The sequence below is a fragment of the Macaca fascicularis genome, chromosome 5 (assembly GCF_037993035.2).
Source record: "Macaca fascicularis isolate 582-1 chromosome 5, T2T-MFA8v1.1".
NCBI classification, from domain to species: domain Eukaryota; kingdom Metazoa; phylum Chordata; class Mammalia; order Primates; family Cercopithecidae; genus Macaca; species Macaca fascicularis.
Genome location: NC_088379.1, coordinates 40,096,870 through 40,112,269, shown reverse-complemented (window position 1 = coordinate 40,112,269; position 15,400 = coordinate 40,096,870). Strand labels below are relative to the sequence as shown.

Below are 15,400 nucleotides of genomic sequence, written 5' to 3'. Positions count from 1 at the left end.
CATTTCTGATAATCAGCACTTAGTTGATCTTTTAAAATCCAAGACTGACCAGACACAGTGACTTATGCCTGTAATCCAAACACCTTGGGATGCCAAGACAGGAGGATTGCTTGAGCCCAGGAGTTCACAACCAGTCTGGGCAACATAGCAAGATGTCATCTCTACAAAAAAGATAAAAAAATTAGCAAGGCATGGTGGCACATGTCTGTAGTCCCAGCTACTTGGGAGGCTGAGCAGGAGTATCGATGGAGCCCAGGAGTTGAATTTATATTGAGCTGAGATTGCCCCACTGCACTCCAGCCTGGGTGACAGAGTGAGACCCTGTCTCTATAAAACAAAAAGAAAAACAAAACAAACAAACAAGAAAACAAAAATCCAATATCGACTTTCAAGTATTCAGTCCATGTATTTTAAGTGTGTTTAATGTATAATATTTTAGGCCAGGCATGGTAGCTCACGCCTGTAATCCCAGCAATTTGGGAGACCAAGGCAGGTGGATCACTTTGAACTCAGGAGTTCGAGACCAGTCTGGCCAACACAGCAAAACCTTGTCTTTACTAAAAATACAAAAAAATTATCTGGGTGAGGTGGTGCATGCTACTCAGGAGACTGAAACACAATAATTGCTTGAAGCCAGGAGGCAGAGGTTGCAGTGAGCCAAGATAGCACCACTGCAGTCTAGCCTGGGCGACAGAGGGAGACTGTGTCTTAAAATAAATAAATATATATATACACACACACACACACGTGTGTGTATTTCTATGTTTACATAATATTTTAATGTCATATGCATATAATGTACGTTAGCTTAAATATATATTATTTGGTTTAATCTACCATCATATTTGCTATTCGTCTTGCTTTTTTTATGTCCCTTTCTCTCCTTTTTTTTTTTTTTTTTTTGAGACGGGGCGCTTGTTCTGTCACTCAGGTTAGAGTGCAGTGGCACAATCATGGCTCACTGCAGTCTTGATCTCCTGAGCTCAAGCAATCCTCTAACCTCAGCCTCCCAAGTAGCTGGGACCACAGGTGTATGCTACCACACCCGGGTAATTTTTTGTAGTTTTGATAGAAATAGGGTTTCACCATGTTACCCAGGCTGGTCTCAAACTCCTGGGCTCATGCAATCCACAAGCCTCAGCCTCCCAAAGTGCTGGAATGGAACCACAGGAATGAGCCATTGTGCCTGGTCTTCTCTCCTTTATTTATTTATTTATTTATGAGACAGAGTCTCACTCTGTGGCCTAGGCTGGAGTGCAGTGGCATGATCTCAGCTCACTGCAACCTCTGCATCTGGGGTTCAAGTGGTTCTCATGCTTTAGCCTACCAAGCAGCTGGGACTACAAGCCTGTACCACTGCATCCGGCTAAGTTTTGTATGTTTAGTAGAGACAGGGTTTCACCATGCCGGTCAGGCTGGTCTTGAACTCCTGGCCACAGGTGATCCACCCGCCTTGTCTCCTGAAGTGGTGGGATTACAGGCGTGAGCAACCACACCCGGCCTCTCCTTTTTAATCTTTTTTTAGATTCATATTCCAATTCTATATTCTATTCCTCTCCCCCTTAACTATTCATTATACATTATTTTATTATGTGTTTACTTATTATCCCAGAAATTATAGCACACATCATTGACTTAATATACTACTTTACCACTTCCTAGAAAAGCAAAAACCATAGGACACATTAATTCTATTCTCTTTCCTCTAAAATTATATGCCATGGTTGTAATTTATTTTAATTGCATTTAACATTAAATATCTTTAGTCCCACAGACATTAATTTGCAACTCCATTAGACATTAGATTATAATCATTTAGATTTACCTAAGTACTTAACTTTTTTTTTTTTTTGAGATGGAGTCTCGCTCTGTCGCCCAGACTGGAGTACAGTGGCACGATCCCGGCTCACTGCACGCTCTGCCTCCTGGGTTCATGCCATTCTCCTGCCTCAGCCTCCCGAGTAGCTGGGACCACAGGCGCCCGCCACCACGCCCGGCTAATTTTTTGTATTTTTAGTAGAGACGGGGTTTCACTGTGTTAGCCAGGATGGTCTCGATCTCCTGACCTCGTGATCCACCTGCCTCAGCCTCCCAAAGTGCTGGGATTACAGGTGTGAGCCACCGCGCCCGGCCGCATCTCCACTTTTTTTAGAGACAGGGTCTTTTTTTTTTTTTTTTGAGATGGTCTCGCTCTGTCGCCCAGACTGGAGTGCAGTGGCGTAATCTGGGCTCACTCCAAGTTCCGTCTCCTGGGTTCATGCCGTTCTCTAGCCTCAGCATCCCAAGTAGCTGGGACTACAGGCGCCCGCCACCACACCCGGCTAATTTTTTGCATTTTTTAGTAGAGACGGGGTTTCACCATGTTAGCCAGGATGGTCTCAATCTCCCGACCTCATGATCTGCCCACCTCGGCCTCCCAAAGTGCTGGGATTACAGGCGTGAGCCACCATGCCCAGCTGAGACAGGGTCTTGCTCTGTTGCCCAGGTTGGAATGCAGTGGCACAATCATAGCTTACTGTAACCTCAAACTCCTGGGCTGAAGTGGGAGGACCACTTGAGCTCAAGTGGTCCTGAGTAGCTACATCCAGCTATTTTTTTATATTTTTAGTAGAGACAGTGTCTCACTGTGTTACCCAGACTGGTCTCAAACTCCTGGCCTCCTAACTTGGCCTCCCAAAGCACTGGAATTACCAGCATGAGCCACTGTGCCCAGCCTCCAATTTCCTATGTAACATTTCTTCTACCCAAACAATGCATCTTTAGTATTCCCTTTACTGTGTCTACTAGTGACAAACTCTCAGATTTTGTCTGAGAATATCTTTATTTTATTTTATTTCAAAGAGTATTTTCGGTGGATATAAAAATCTAGCTTGGTAGTTTCTTTCAGCATTATGAAGACATTGTTTAATGGTTCTGGTTTTAATTGTTTCAATTGAAAAGTTAGTTTTTAGTTTTATTGCTATTCCATTGATGGTATATGTATTTTCTCCCTGGCTACTCACCAATGCCTTTCTCTTTGGTTTTCAGCAGGTATGCTATGGTATGCCTAATATGATGCCTTAGTCTGTTTGGGCTGCTACAACAAATGCCATAGAATGAGTAGCTTATAAACAAAATAATTTTATTTCTCACAAGTCTGGAGACTAGGAAGTTGAAGATCAAGGCACCAGCAGATTCAGTGTCTGGTGTGGGCCTGCTTTCTTACAGATGGTGCCTTCCTGCTGTATCATCAGGTGGTGAAAGGGGGCTACCTAGCTCCCTGGGGTCCCCTTCATGAGGGCACTAATCCCATTCATGAGGGCTCTGCCCTCACAACTTCCTAAAGGCCCCACCTCCTGATACCATCACTTTGGGGGTTAGGATTTTAACATACAAATTTTGGGGGGATACAAATAGTCAGGCCATAGGATATGTTTTCCATGTATTCTGATTAGACTTTTACAGGGCTTCTTGAATCTGTGGCTTAATGTCTTTCATCCATTTTCAAGAATTCTCAGCCTGAAATTCAAATATTGTTTCTTTCCAATTCCTTTTCTCCTCTCCATCTGCAATTCCAAGCAAACACACATGAGATAACTGAATCACTGAGTCTCATGTGTGTCCTATGACCTCTTTCATATCCTTTGTCTCCCCATGCTTAAGTCTGATATTTTCTTCAGGCCTTTCAGTTCACTTATTGTATCTTCAGTTCTGTGTAATTTACTGTTAAATCCATATCACATTTATTTCTTAATTTCACACATTGTATTTTTCAGTTCTAGAACTTTCTTTTAGCTTTTTTGATTATAGTTTCCAGTTCTTTGCTAAAATTCTAAAACTTGACATTTAGTCCCTCCAGCTTATTAATCATAGTTATTTTAAAGTGTACATTTTGAGCCAGGTGCAGTGGCACCTGCCTGTAATTTCAGCTACTTGAGAGGCTGAGGCAGGAGGATTGCTTGATCCCAGGAGTATGAGATCAGCCTAGGCAACATAACAAGATCCTGTCTCAAAAAAAAAAAAAAACTAAAGTCCACATCTGATAAATCCAGTATCTCCAGATATGCTGTGGGTCTGCTTCTACTGCAGTGCTTTCTCTTTCAGTCATATCTTTTCTTGTTCTGTCAGTGTTTTATAAAATTAAGTGGTAGATATTGCATCAGAAAAAATTCAGAAGATACGGGTCGGGTGCGGTGGCTCATGCCTGTAATCCTAGCACTTTGGGAGGCCAAGATGGGTGGATCACCTGAGGTAAGGAGTTCGAAACCAGCCTGGCCAACGTGATGAAATGCCATCTCTACTAAAAGTACAAAAATTAGCCGGGCATGTTGGCAGGTGCCTGTAATCCCAGCTACGCAGGAGGCTGAGGCAGGAGAATCGCTTGAACCTGGGAGTAAGAGGTTGCAGCGAGCCAAGATGGTGCCAACTGCACTCCCACCTGGGCAACAAGAGGGAGACTCCGTCTCAGAAAAATAAAAAAATAAAAAATAATAAATGAAAAAAATTAGAAGATAATTAGAAACGTAGGATAGTGTTGTTTTCCTCCAGAGGGAATTTACTTTTGCTTCTGGCAGGCAGCTAAGACTGGGCACTAGCAATCCCAGATCACCTTAATCTAATTGGGAATTAAGATGACTGGAATGTGGGTTCTAATTCTTTGGAGGACTGATCACTATCCAAGATGGACTTTGGGGCTCCAAGTGAAATCCTGAGTGTTTACCAGGCTACCTCTCCTGGTCAAATCCTGAATTCTACTTTTTGTCTCCCTATCCCTGTGAATCTGTTAAAAGTTTTGCTTAGTTTTTCAGCCTCGCTGAACCTACAATAAAATGAAGTCTTTAGTTAGCATGATCCAATGGAAACATTTTTAAAAAACAAGAAGCCTAAAAGACCTCCTAGGCTAGGCCTGGTGGCTCATGCCTGTAATCCCAGGACTTTGGGAGGCCCAGGCAGGCAAATCACTTGAACCCAGGAGTTTGAGACTAGCTTGAGCAACATTGCAAAACCTTGGCTCTACAAAAATTAGAAACATTACCCAGGCATAGTGGCATGAGCCTATAGTCACAACTACTTGAGATGCTGAGATGGGAGGATCTCTTGAGCCCAGGAGGTAGAGGCTGCAGTGAACTGTGATCATACCAGTGCACTCCAGCCTGGGCAACAAAGTGAGACTTTATCTCAAAAAAAAAAAAAAAAAAAAAAAAAAAAGACTTAGCTTCTAGTCCTAGATACTATCTTTGTCACTTAAGCACTTATGTAAGTATTTATTAAACGATAATCATTCTTATTTATTAAATGATAAAATTTCTACTTTAACTAAATGTTTGAGCCTCAAATTATGTGAGCTAAATGTCAAACACTATTACAAAGTACCAAGATATTAATTTAACCTACAGTTGTTTAACCAAATTAAGTAACAAGGACAATCTGATAAGATATAGATTAGTTAGGATTTTAAGATATTAGTTCACATATAGAGCTTTTGCGTTACAAAAAACTAATAAATTAAAACTTTTTAACGTTTCTAAAATCTTGTAGAACAATAATCACCAAATGAAGAAATATTTTTACATACTTTTACATCCCATTTTTGTGAAAAGGGTCTTCAAGTCAGGATCCTTAGCTTGTGATTGTACTCCACACACAAATACTTTTGAGGTATTATTATTTGTTAAAATTGACATATGGGCAACTGTGTACCATGACCCTGTATTGACCATTAAGATATCATCATCCATATTTAATAAAGCCTTTACAGAATGGACAGCAAGACTTCGAGATTTGTCCTATAAGATAATAGTATGATTAGAATTTCAAAGGGTATCACTAGAAATATAAGCTGACTTCTATTTGCTTTACATAAAAGAAAGTAGTACCTCATAGTAATATTAGATACCTAATCCATTTTAGTTTTAATATCTTAAAATATGTTTAAGTAAAGAGTTAGCAAAGACAACTTATGTTTAAAACAAAGAGCTTAACTTTCTTTAGCCTAAATTATGACTGTTATTATCTAATTTTTGTATAAAGCAATGACAGAATCTCTAAAATATGGTCAACATATTAATGATGTCGTATCTTAGCTCCAATTCTTACCTTCACAAAAACCCACTCATCTACTACTTCCATTTTCTCTTCCCCATTACCTTGTCACCTAAATTGCCACTAGCTCACAGAATAACACTAAGATGTTTGAAAAGCTTATCAAAGGGGGCTTGACAGGTTGGGCTTCTGCAGTTGATCTCAGTGCTTGATATGGTAAGAGATTCTGCCCAAGCATATGAATGTGGAAAAGGGATAAACCTTAGAAGATCAAGGTACATCTGAGTCAATAATTGGAATCTAAGGATGTAAAAATGAATTTAAACTACTTTTTTATACCTTTTATTTTCATTCTGTTGAAACCACATTATACCTCACATTCTCTTCCCGTACTGATAGGCTTTATACACCTCTTACAAATCAAAGCTGTAAGACTATATTAAAGAAATTATGAAAAACCATTACAATTGTTTTTTCATATGCAAGATGGCACTAGTATCTTCCCCAGAAAGGGAAGGAAGAAAAGGTCTCATTGTTCTTTCTCTTGAATTCTCCTTTAGGGGAGAAAAGTAGAACCTTACAGCTGCCAGCAATGCAAATCTTCCCATTTATGGAATCTGGGAGAAGGATATGTTCTTTGTAAATTCACATGAGACAAAGATGCCAATGAGATGCACTGATTGTAGAGGTATTAATTTTATTCAAGGTGACAATTAGGCCTTATAAACCTCCCTGATAATCTACAAAAATATAAACAGTATTAGGTTTTCTTTTTAAGTGGAGAAGTTCTTTGGCTAGGTTGGATTGTTGAGAATCACAATGAAAGTAAATATTAGTTTACCTGAAAAATAAGTTTGTAATCTTTGAAAAGATCTATATTTATAAGATCATTTTTAAGATGAGATGGAAAAATTAAGACATCATAGCAATGCTGATCCACAGCAAAGACTTTATCATCAATATGCAATACAGACTTGACTTTATTATAGCCTCTTCTCTTCAAATTATTATAAACTTCTTCAGGGCTGTAAATATACAACAGTAGCTTGTAATTACAAATATAATACATTAAAAGTGTACTTAACACTAACACTTTTTTCCTGTAACAAAGAAAAATATCACTTAATACATTACATCTAATGGAACTAACAATGTTAACTAACAATAAACTAAAAGATAATTATAGGCAGAGAAGTTAACATATTTATGTAATTACCTTTGGTAATTTGGTCATAAGCTCTGGAACTTAACTCTGATTGCCTAATCGCTCCCCTTGATGTGCCACCCCCACCTCTTAAAAAGGTAATGCTTCTCATCACATTATTTTAAAAGGATGGAGACTTGAAATATAAAGAATTTGATTTAAACACTTACCTGATTTTACAAGTATTTATCCAAGCATAAAGTGGTAAAGTGGAGGCCCTTAGTTCCTGTTTCCTAACTGTTTCTGGAAGGATGTGGTAAATTGAAAGGGCATCATGCTTGATTCGACATCTTGCCAATGCCGCAGCCAATTTTATCTTAAAACTAGAGACAGAAAATCCATCCTTAATCTATTGCATTTGAGACAAGACTATCGATTTTCCACTGGAAACTCTAAAAAATTACATTTAGAATTTTAACAAATAATAATTCCATTTCAAATTTTTGAAGTCTAAAATAAAAATGTGTCATATTTGTAAATAGAAATCCAAGGCTGGGCACGGTGGCTCATGCCTCTAATCCCAGCACTTTGGGAGGCCGAGGCAGGTGGATCACCAGACGTCAGGAGTTTGAGACCAGCCTGACCAACATGGGGAAACCCCATCTCTACTAAAAATACCAAATTAGCTGGGCGTGGTGGCGGGCGCCCTCAATCCCAGCTACTCAGGAGGCTGAGGCAGGAGAATCACTTGAACCCAGGAGGCGGAGGTTGCAGTGAGCCGAGATTGTGCCATTCCACTCCAGCCTGGGCAACAAGAGCGAAACTCTGTCTCAAAAAAAAAAAAAAAAAAGAAATCCAATAATCCTGATTTATTTCTTTCTGTTTTTGCTCCCCCTGTATAGTTGTATAGCAACTTCTTAATCATTATATTAATTGCTGGTTGAAAAACAAACTTGTTTTTTTTTGAGATAAGAGTCTCTGTCTGTCGCCCAGGATGGAGTGCAGTGGCATGATCTTGGCTTACTGCAACCTCCGTCCCATGGGTTCAAGCAATTCTCCTACGTCAGCCTCCCAAGTAGCTGGGACTACAGGTGCACACTACCACACCAAGCTAATTTTTGTATTTTTAGTACAGGTGGGGTTTCATCATGTTGGCCAAGCTGTTCTCAAACTCTTGACCTCAAGTGATCTGCCCGCCTCAGCCTCCCGAAGTGCTGGGATTACAGGCATGAGCCACTGCGCCCAGCCGAAAGACAAACTTTATTTATTGAGAAGGGTCTAGGATTTAGAGTCAGACAAACTTGAAGTTAAATCCAGGTTTTATCACTTACTAGCTGTGTAACCTCAGGAATGTTACTTAATCTCCTTTTTCAGCCTAGTTTTCTCATCTGTTAAAGGTGGTCAACTTACCTTGTTATTAATGTAGTGATTATCAATCATGTGTGCAAAATTCTTAGCACAGTGCCTGGTGTATAGAAGGCACTCATTATAGGCTAGTTATTAGTAGCACAGATGGCAACAGTATAGTCTTGATAAGATTAAAGAACTTTCATGAGTCTGTATTAAGTCCTTCCCAGTTCTGAATGTCCCATGCTTCAAAGTTCCAAATCACAAAAGAAAAACAAGAACTGGTTAGCATCACCATGATGGCTCAGTGATTTTTCTTGATCTCATAGCCCAAAACTTTAATGAATGAGAACACAGGACTTATTCCTGACCCATATTCATAGCGTTTACACAGTAGGAATCTAACTGAAATCAACCTCAATTATAACCTTGAGTGAGAAATAAGAAGAGATGTCACAAAAGAGTCAAATATGATCTGAGTTGTGGTTGGTGGGTGGCACAGAAAGGGAGGACACTTTCAGGGAATTACTGTCAGGCCCACCTAAATTGTTTCAAAGAAACCATTGTCCTGCTGGGAGCCAGGACAAGAGCGGGTAGTAAATGAGCATCTCTGTTATTTTTTTAGCACCAACTGTGAAATCACTACGTCTTTTCTTTATGCCTGCAATGTCCTTATTCTACATGTCTTATCTACTCAATAGAATGAGAACATCTCACCCAAAAAAATTGTTTATGTGGGAATATTATGTGTATGTATATGAGAGAGAGAAAATAAGGGTACTTGGGAAGGAAAGGGAAGGGTGGTCAAACATTAAGCTTTTTAGGACTACAATAAAATTAGATTTGTCTAGTTCTGTGTCCAAATGTCACAGAACTACGGCAGTGGATACTAAAAAAATGACATAGTACATTAATACACCTAAAAAAAATTTAATGTAAAAGGGGTGAGTTACTGTTCTATATTATACATTGTGAGATATTCTGAGTACAGACTATTTTTTATTAACAGTACTTGCAAATACCTACTTAGTTCAAATTTATCATAATAAATGCTATTTATTGAATTATTCAATCATTAAAGACTAAAAATTTGAAGCCAAAAATATATATTTGCTGTGTATATGGGAGGAGTGTAAGGAGAAATAAATCTCCAAATAAATTTTCCAGATAGTAAACATTTTGGACCATGATTTTTAACAAAATTTAATCCCACAAAAATTAAAGTATACATGCAGTTATACAGATTTTTATATAAATATACTATATTAGACTTAGGGCAAATATCAAATCCATATGTTCTTAAAATAACCAGACCTATACTTCTGTAGATGAAGTATCCTATCTTGTGCTTACTAAAAAAAGCTTCTTCCATAGCTTTAAATAAGGAGGACTGCAATGATGAAAATGGTAGCAAAGTAGCCTTCCCCAATATTCCTGATCCAGAAGTCCTTTTTCTACTACAATTTGTATGTTATCACAGAGAGCTGCCTGATTATCTTTTTTACCATCATCCCAGTTACACACACAGTCAGAGCTTCCTTTATAATACTAAATTATAATTATGTGATTCCTAAGCTTAAATTTTAGATGAAATCCATCAGCCACAGGACAGAATCTAAACTGCTTATGAGGATATTCTAGGATCTTAAAAGTTTAACCTGAACCAACTCTTCCTGCCTCAGTTCCCATCACTCCCATCCATAAATCTATCTTCAGTCACGTGCTGAACTATTTGCCACTCCTATGGTACGCCATGTCACATGTCCTTTCTCTCTCTTCCATATTCTCTCTCTCTCAATTATCTGAATTCAAGTAATTTGATTGCAGAGTTCAAGTCCAACTGGCGTGCATGAGAGAGAAGAGAGAGAAAGACAGAGAGATTTTTTGGATGTAGGAAGAGAGAGTCAAGCCAGTTTTTCCAGTGTTTGGTACTATATGATGTAACTTCCGTGTTAGGGAGTTGTTGGCAGCCAAGCTTCTTATCCTGGAAATATAGAATGATTAGAGAATGAGGCACAGAGAAGCAGAGACTAGAGTCCTGATGAATTTGGAGTCACAGGCTCTAGTTAGTAGAAGCATAGCTACATCACCGCCCTTCCTGCAACCTCATGTTCAATCATTCCAAAAATTATCTTAAAGTCCCTCTTTTGCAGAATCTGTCAGTTGCAAAAAATAATCTTAACTAATATGCCATTTTTCCTCAGTTTATTATTTTTTATTTTTTTGAGATGGAGTCTTGCTCTGTCACCAGGCTGGAGTGCAGTGGTACGATCTTGGCTTGCTGCAACCTCTGCCTCCAGGGTTCAAGCGATTCTCCTGCCTCAGCCTCCAGAGTAGCTGGGACTACAGGCACACGCCACCATGCCTGGCTAATTTTTGTATTTTTAGTAGAGACAGGGTTTCACTATGTTGGCCAGGATGGTCTCTATCTCTTGACCTCATGATCCACCCACATCAGCCTCCCAAAGTGCTGGGATTACAGGTGTGAGCCACCACGCCTGACCTTGATTGTATTTTCTTAATGCCAAAAGATAATCTTCAACGAACTGCTTGAATTTCCCAGAAAAATATAAAATCAGACATCTGCTTCAGACTCTTTACTAGGTAAGTGAAACAGGTGAAGAGTTTCTGAAGAAGGAGTGGAGAGAATGAGAGATAAAACCCATGAACAAGTATTTAAAGGGCATTTTGGCAATTAGAAATTCTGGAGCATTATGGGGAATGAGAGAAACTGGAGAAGACAACAAAAAGAATTTATCTGAGCAAATGTGCCTTATCCCAAAAATGCATGGCTGGTTTAACATTCATAAATCAGTCAATGTAAATCACCTGGCCACTTAATACAATAAAGAAGAAAAAACAATCACTTCAATCTTCTAAAACTGGTCTCTGGTTTCTTAACTCAGCAAGACTGCTATTTTCTACTTCCTACATTGCAGTTTGAGAATTTTTCCAGGCATAAAGCCAGGACTATTCTAGGGCTCACCTCATTTGTTTTGTTCTTTCAGGGATCAAGTTTCTGTGCGGCTGCTTGTCTAATGTCCAAAACCTTTACGTCCTATAATATATTTTGGCCAGTTTTCTAGTTGTTTACAGTAGAAGGGGAAGTCTGATCCAAGATATTCTATCATGACTACACAATTACATTTTGAAAATACCACTCTACCTGCCATGTGGAACTGATTGCAGGAAAGTGAGAGTTATAGGCCAGGGAAATGTGTCTAAGGAAGCTATCATGGTAGTCCAAGTGATAGATTATGGTGGCATAGGTTTGGATGGTAGTAGTGGAAATGGAAAGAAGTGCACAGGCTCAGTGTATGCTTTTGAATTGGAGTTACAGGACTTGACGCATTAGATACAGATTGAGTGCAGGGGAAGGGAGGAAAGAAGAATCAAGGATGGTATCTAGGTAGATGGTGATGCCTTAGCTGTGAAGTGGAAGACATCAGGATAAATGGTTTTGGGGTGGTTTGGAAGGAGAACTAAGTCTTTCCCCTCCTTTCTCTGGTTTTTCACTGCTTATTTTCCAATTGCTGCTTCACAACAGTCCAGCAAATAATTTAACAGAAATAGATTATTGGACTGGTGGAAAGGCATGGGGAGTGAGAAACAAGGGGTTGTGGCTCTCTTTTTTTAACCTAGTCACACAGTATTAAAAGGACAGTTGCATATTACACAAAGAATGGATTCTTAAAGATCTTTCATATGTAAAAAAAAAAAAAGATAATAGGTATCATCTTGGATTACATGTCTAAACCCATGAATAAGTGAAGAAAAAGATACATGTTGGTGCATAGAGGTATAAGAGTGAAAAAACAAAAGGATTCCCAGGAGGAACAACAACAAAGGTCAAATCACTTATACAAGGAGGAAATCATTCTCATTTAGCTTCTTGCTAATTACTTCTTCTTCTAGAACCTCTTAGAGTTAGTTTTATCGGGCCAGGCATGGTGGTTCACACTTGTAATCCCAGCACTTTGGGAGGCCGAGGCGGGAGAATCACCTGGGGTCAGGAGTTTGAGACCAGCCTGGCCAACATACTGAAACCCCGTCTCTACAAAAACACAGGCATGATGGCGTGTGCCTGTAATCCCAGCTACTCAGGAGGCTGAGGCAGGAGAATTGCTTGAGCCCGGGAAGTGGAAGTTGCAGTGAGATGAGATTGCGCCATTGCACTCCAGCCTGGGCAACAGAGCAAGACTCTATCTCAAAAAAAAAAAAAAAGAATTAGTCTTTATCCTCTAAGTAGATATATGCTAAGGTATACTTTGAGCTTGCAGTGACTGAACTTCCCTGGGAACTACAGTCTCAAGCCCTAGAAGATGGATAGAGTTGGCTTCCAGCTGTCTTTCTGTGGTTTAGAATACCACTTCATTGGCTACAGGGAATTGGCCCGGGAGAGACCGTACCTGACCTGCACTGAGGCAATTGAATTTCCTCTCACAGGAATTTAGAAATAGGAGGTAAGATAATAAGTTAGTCTAAGTGAAGAAACTAGTGTACAACTGTAACATAAGCTTGGGTACTGGGGTACAACAGTAGGGCCTTTTCCATGCCCTACTAGAAAAGCCCCATAGGCAGATGTGCAGGGGGAAAAAATGAAGCAGATACTACAAGAGAAGCAGAGATAAAAAGATAAAGAGATAAAGCAAATTAAAGTCCTAACATCTTTCCAGTTCCTGATTTCATTCTTTTCCTGAGTCCTTGAGTTGTATGAGATATCCCAGCATCTGTATTTTCCATTTTTGCTCAAGGTAACTGAAGATGGCTTCAATTACTTGAAAGCTAAGAAGACTCTTGAGTAAAATACTGTGGCATCTTTGTACATGTATTTTCTCAGAAATGTGCTACTATTCTTCTCCACAATTCAATCACTAAACATAGGCATTTCTCCTACAGTATATTATGAATTGAGTATAACGTGAATTGAGTACAATATGACTGATTAGGAATAAGATTCCTAAATTAATTCCTAGCAATAAGATTTGCAATGCATAAAATTCTATTGGTTTGGGTAAGGGAAAAAACAATTGTACTGACAACAATGTAACCAGAATATGTGTTAAGGCAGGTGGTAGCATGATGTGAATTATGGGAATGGGGAAGACCTGGAGAATCAGAAATCCTTAGACATTAATATCTTCTGGTTCCTCTGACCTCTTAAACCAGGTCCTTTGCTTGTCCTACTCCTACTTTCCTTGCCAGCATCCTCAGCTAAAGTCTACTTCTGATGAAACCAGTGTAATCTTTCTTACTTGGTTAGAGCCCTGTGGGTTTCTTGGTTGATTCAGCATAACCCCAGCTCTCATCTGTCCCTCTGAGACTAAGTTCAGACATGAAAGTCCCCTAAATCCTGCCTATGTCAAACAGAAACTAGGAGAAGCACAGGGAAACCGAAACTCAGAGCCTGTCCCATAGCATATTGCTGCACCAAGTTTCCTCTGAATGCCCATCCTGGGAGTCAGGCTGCCCAATACTGGTACTACCAATAAGGCGGTTTCCCCCAAACCCAAAGTAAACAGGCACAAGATCCTTACTTATTTAACACAGAGAGTACATACATCTGATTGCTTTTGCTCTTCTCCATCCCGTGATTTCTCATGGCTATGACACTGACATGAGATATGACTATGTTCTAAACTTCCAGAGTACCTCAGCCAAGCCTCACTATGCTAAGTGGAAGGAATGTTAGCATATAAATGGTTGAAGTTTGGACTCTGGAGTCACTCCTGAGTGTGAATTCTGGCTACTCCCCTTTCCAGCTCTGTGGCATTAAACAGTCCTTTTAACTCAGCAGTCTTGAACCTTTTTGGTACCAGGGAACAGTTTTGTGGAAGACAATTTTTCCATGAACTAGGGGAAGGTGGAGGGAATGGTTTCAGGATGAAACTGTTCCACCTCAGATCATCAAGCATTAGATGATCTCATAAGGATCATCTAATTAGATGAATCCTTAGATTCTCATATGGAGCATGCAACCTAGATCCCTGTGCAGTTCACAATCAGGTTCACGCTCCTATGAGAATCTAATGCTGCTGCTAATCTGACAGAAGGTAGAGCTCAGGTGGTCATGCTCATTCACTTGCCGCTCACCTCGTGCTGTGCTGCCCAGTTCCTAACAGGCCACAGACAGGTACTGGTCTGCAGCCCTGGGGTTGGGGACCCCTGCTTTAACTTGTCTGTTCCTCATTTTTCCCATGTGTAAAATTACAGGTTGGTAACAGTAACCACTGCATAAAGTTGTTACGTAAAGAGCTTCTGAGAACAGTGCCTGATACATATTAAGTGCTCAATAAATGTAAGCTATTCTTATCATTACTCTATTACCTGAGTCTTCTGGTCTCAGCCTTCAATAATTTAAATAAAACTGCTTAAATTTCCTGTAAAATCAGACATACTGACAATTGTTGACAGTGACAATCAGATTATTCACTAAGCCAAAATCTTCTTACAAGATTGTTGTTGTTGCTATATTGTACTTTCTATTAAAGTTCAACAACATAGTACTAAAAGCTGTAATCAACAGTGTCTTAGTTCATTTTGCACTGCTATAACAAAATACCTGAGACCAGCTAATTTATAAAGAACAGAAGTTTATTTTCTCATAGTTCTGGAGGCTAAGAAGTCCAAAATCAAGGTGCTGGCATTTGGTGAGGGCCTTCTTGCTGCATCATCAAATGGTGGAACACAGAAGGGCAAAAGCACAAGAGAGCAAGCTCACCTCACAAGCCCTTTTGATAATAGCATTAATCTATTCATGAGGCTGAAACCTTCATGACCTAAACACTTCTCATTAGGCCCCAACTCCCAACATTGTCATACTGAGGATTAAGTTTCCAATACATGAATTCTGGGGGACACATTCAAACCATAGCAAACAGTAACACT

At 39.5% G+C, this 15,400-nt stretch overlaps 1 protein-coding gene across 4 annotated transcripts in view; it reads right to left on the bottom strand.

Moving 5' to 3' along the window:
- The window catches only part of NSUN7 (NOP2/Sun RNA methyltransferase family member 7), a 54,757-nt gene that overhangs the window by 26,824 nt on the left and 12,533 nt on the right, over positions 1 to 15,400 (bottom strand). For all 4 annotated transcript variants that reach the window (XM_074039665.1, XM_045392288.3, XM_065544926.2 and 1 more), the window contains 3 exons: positions 7,396 to 7,548; positions 6,863 to 7,046; positions 5,555 to 5,765 (listed from right to left, as the gene is read on the bottom strand). In XM_074039665.1, coding sequence (XP_073895766.1) covers positions 5,555 to 5,717 — 163 coding nt within the window. In that variant the 5' untranslated portion in view covers positions 5,718 to 5,765; positions 6,863 to 7,046; positions 7,396 to 7,548. The remainder of the gene's footprint in view (positions 1 to 5,554; positions 5,766 to 6,862; positions 7,047 to 7,395; positions 7,549 to 15,400) is intronic.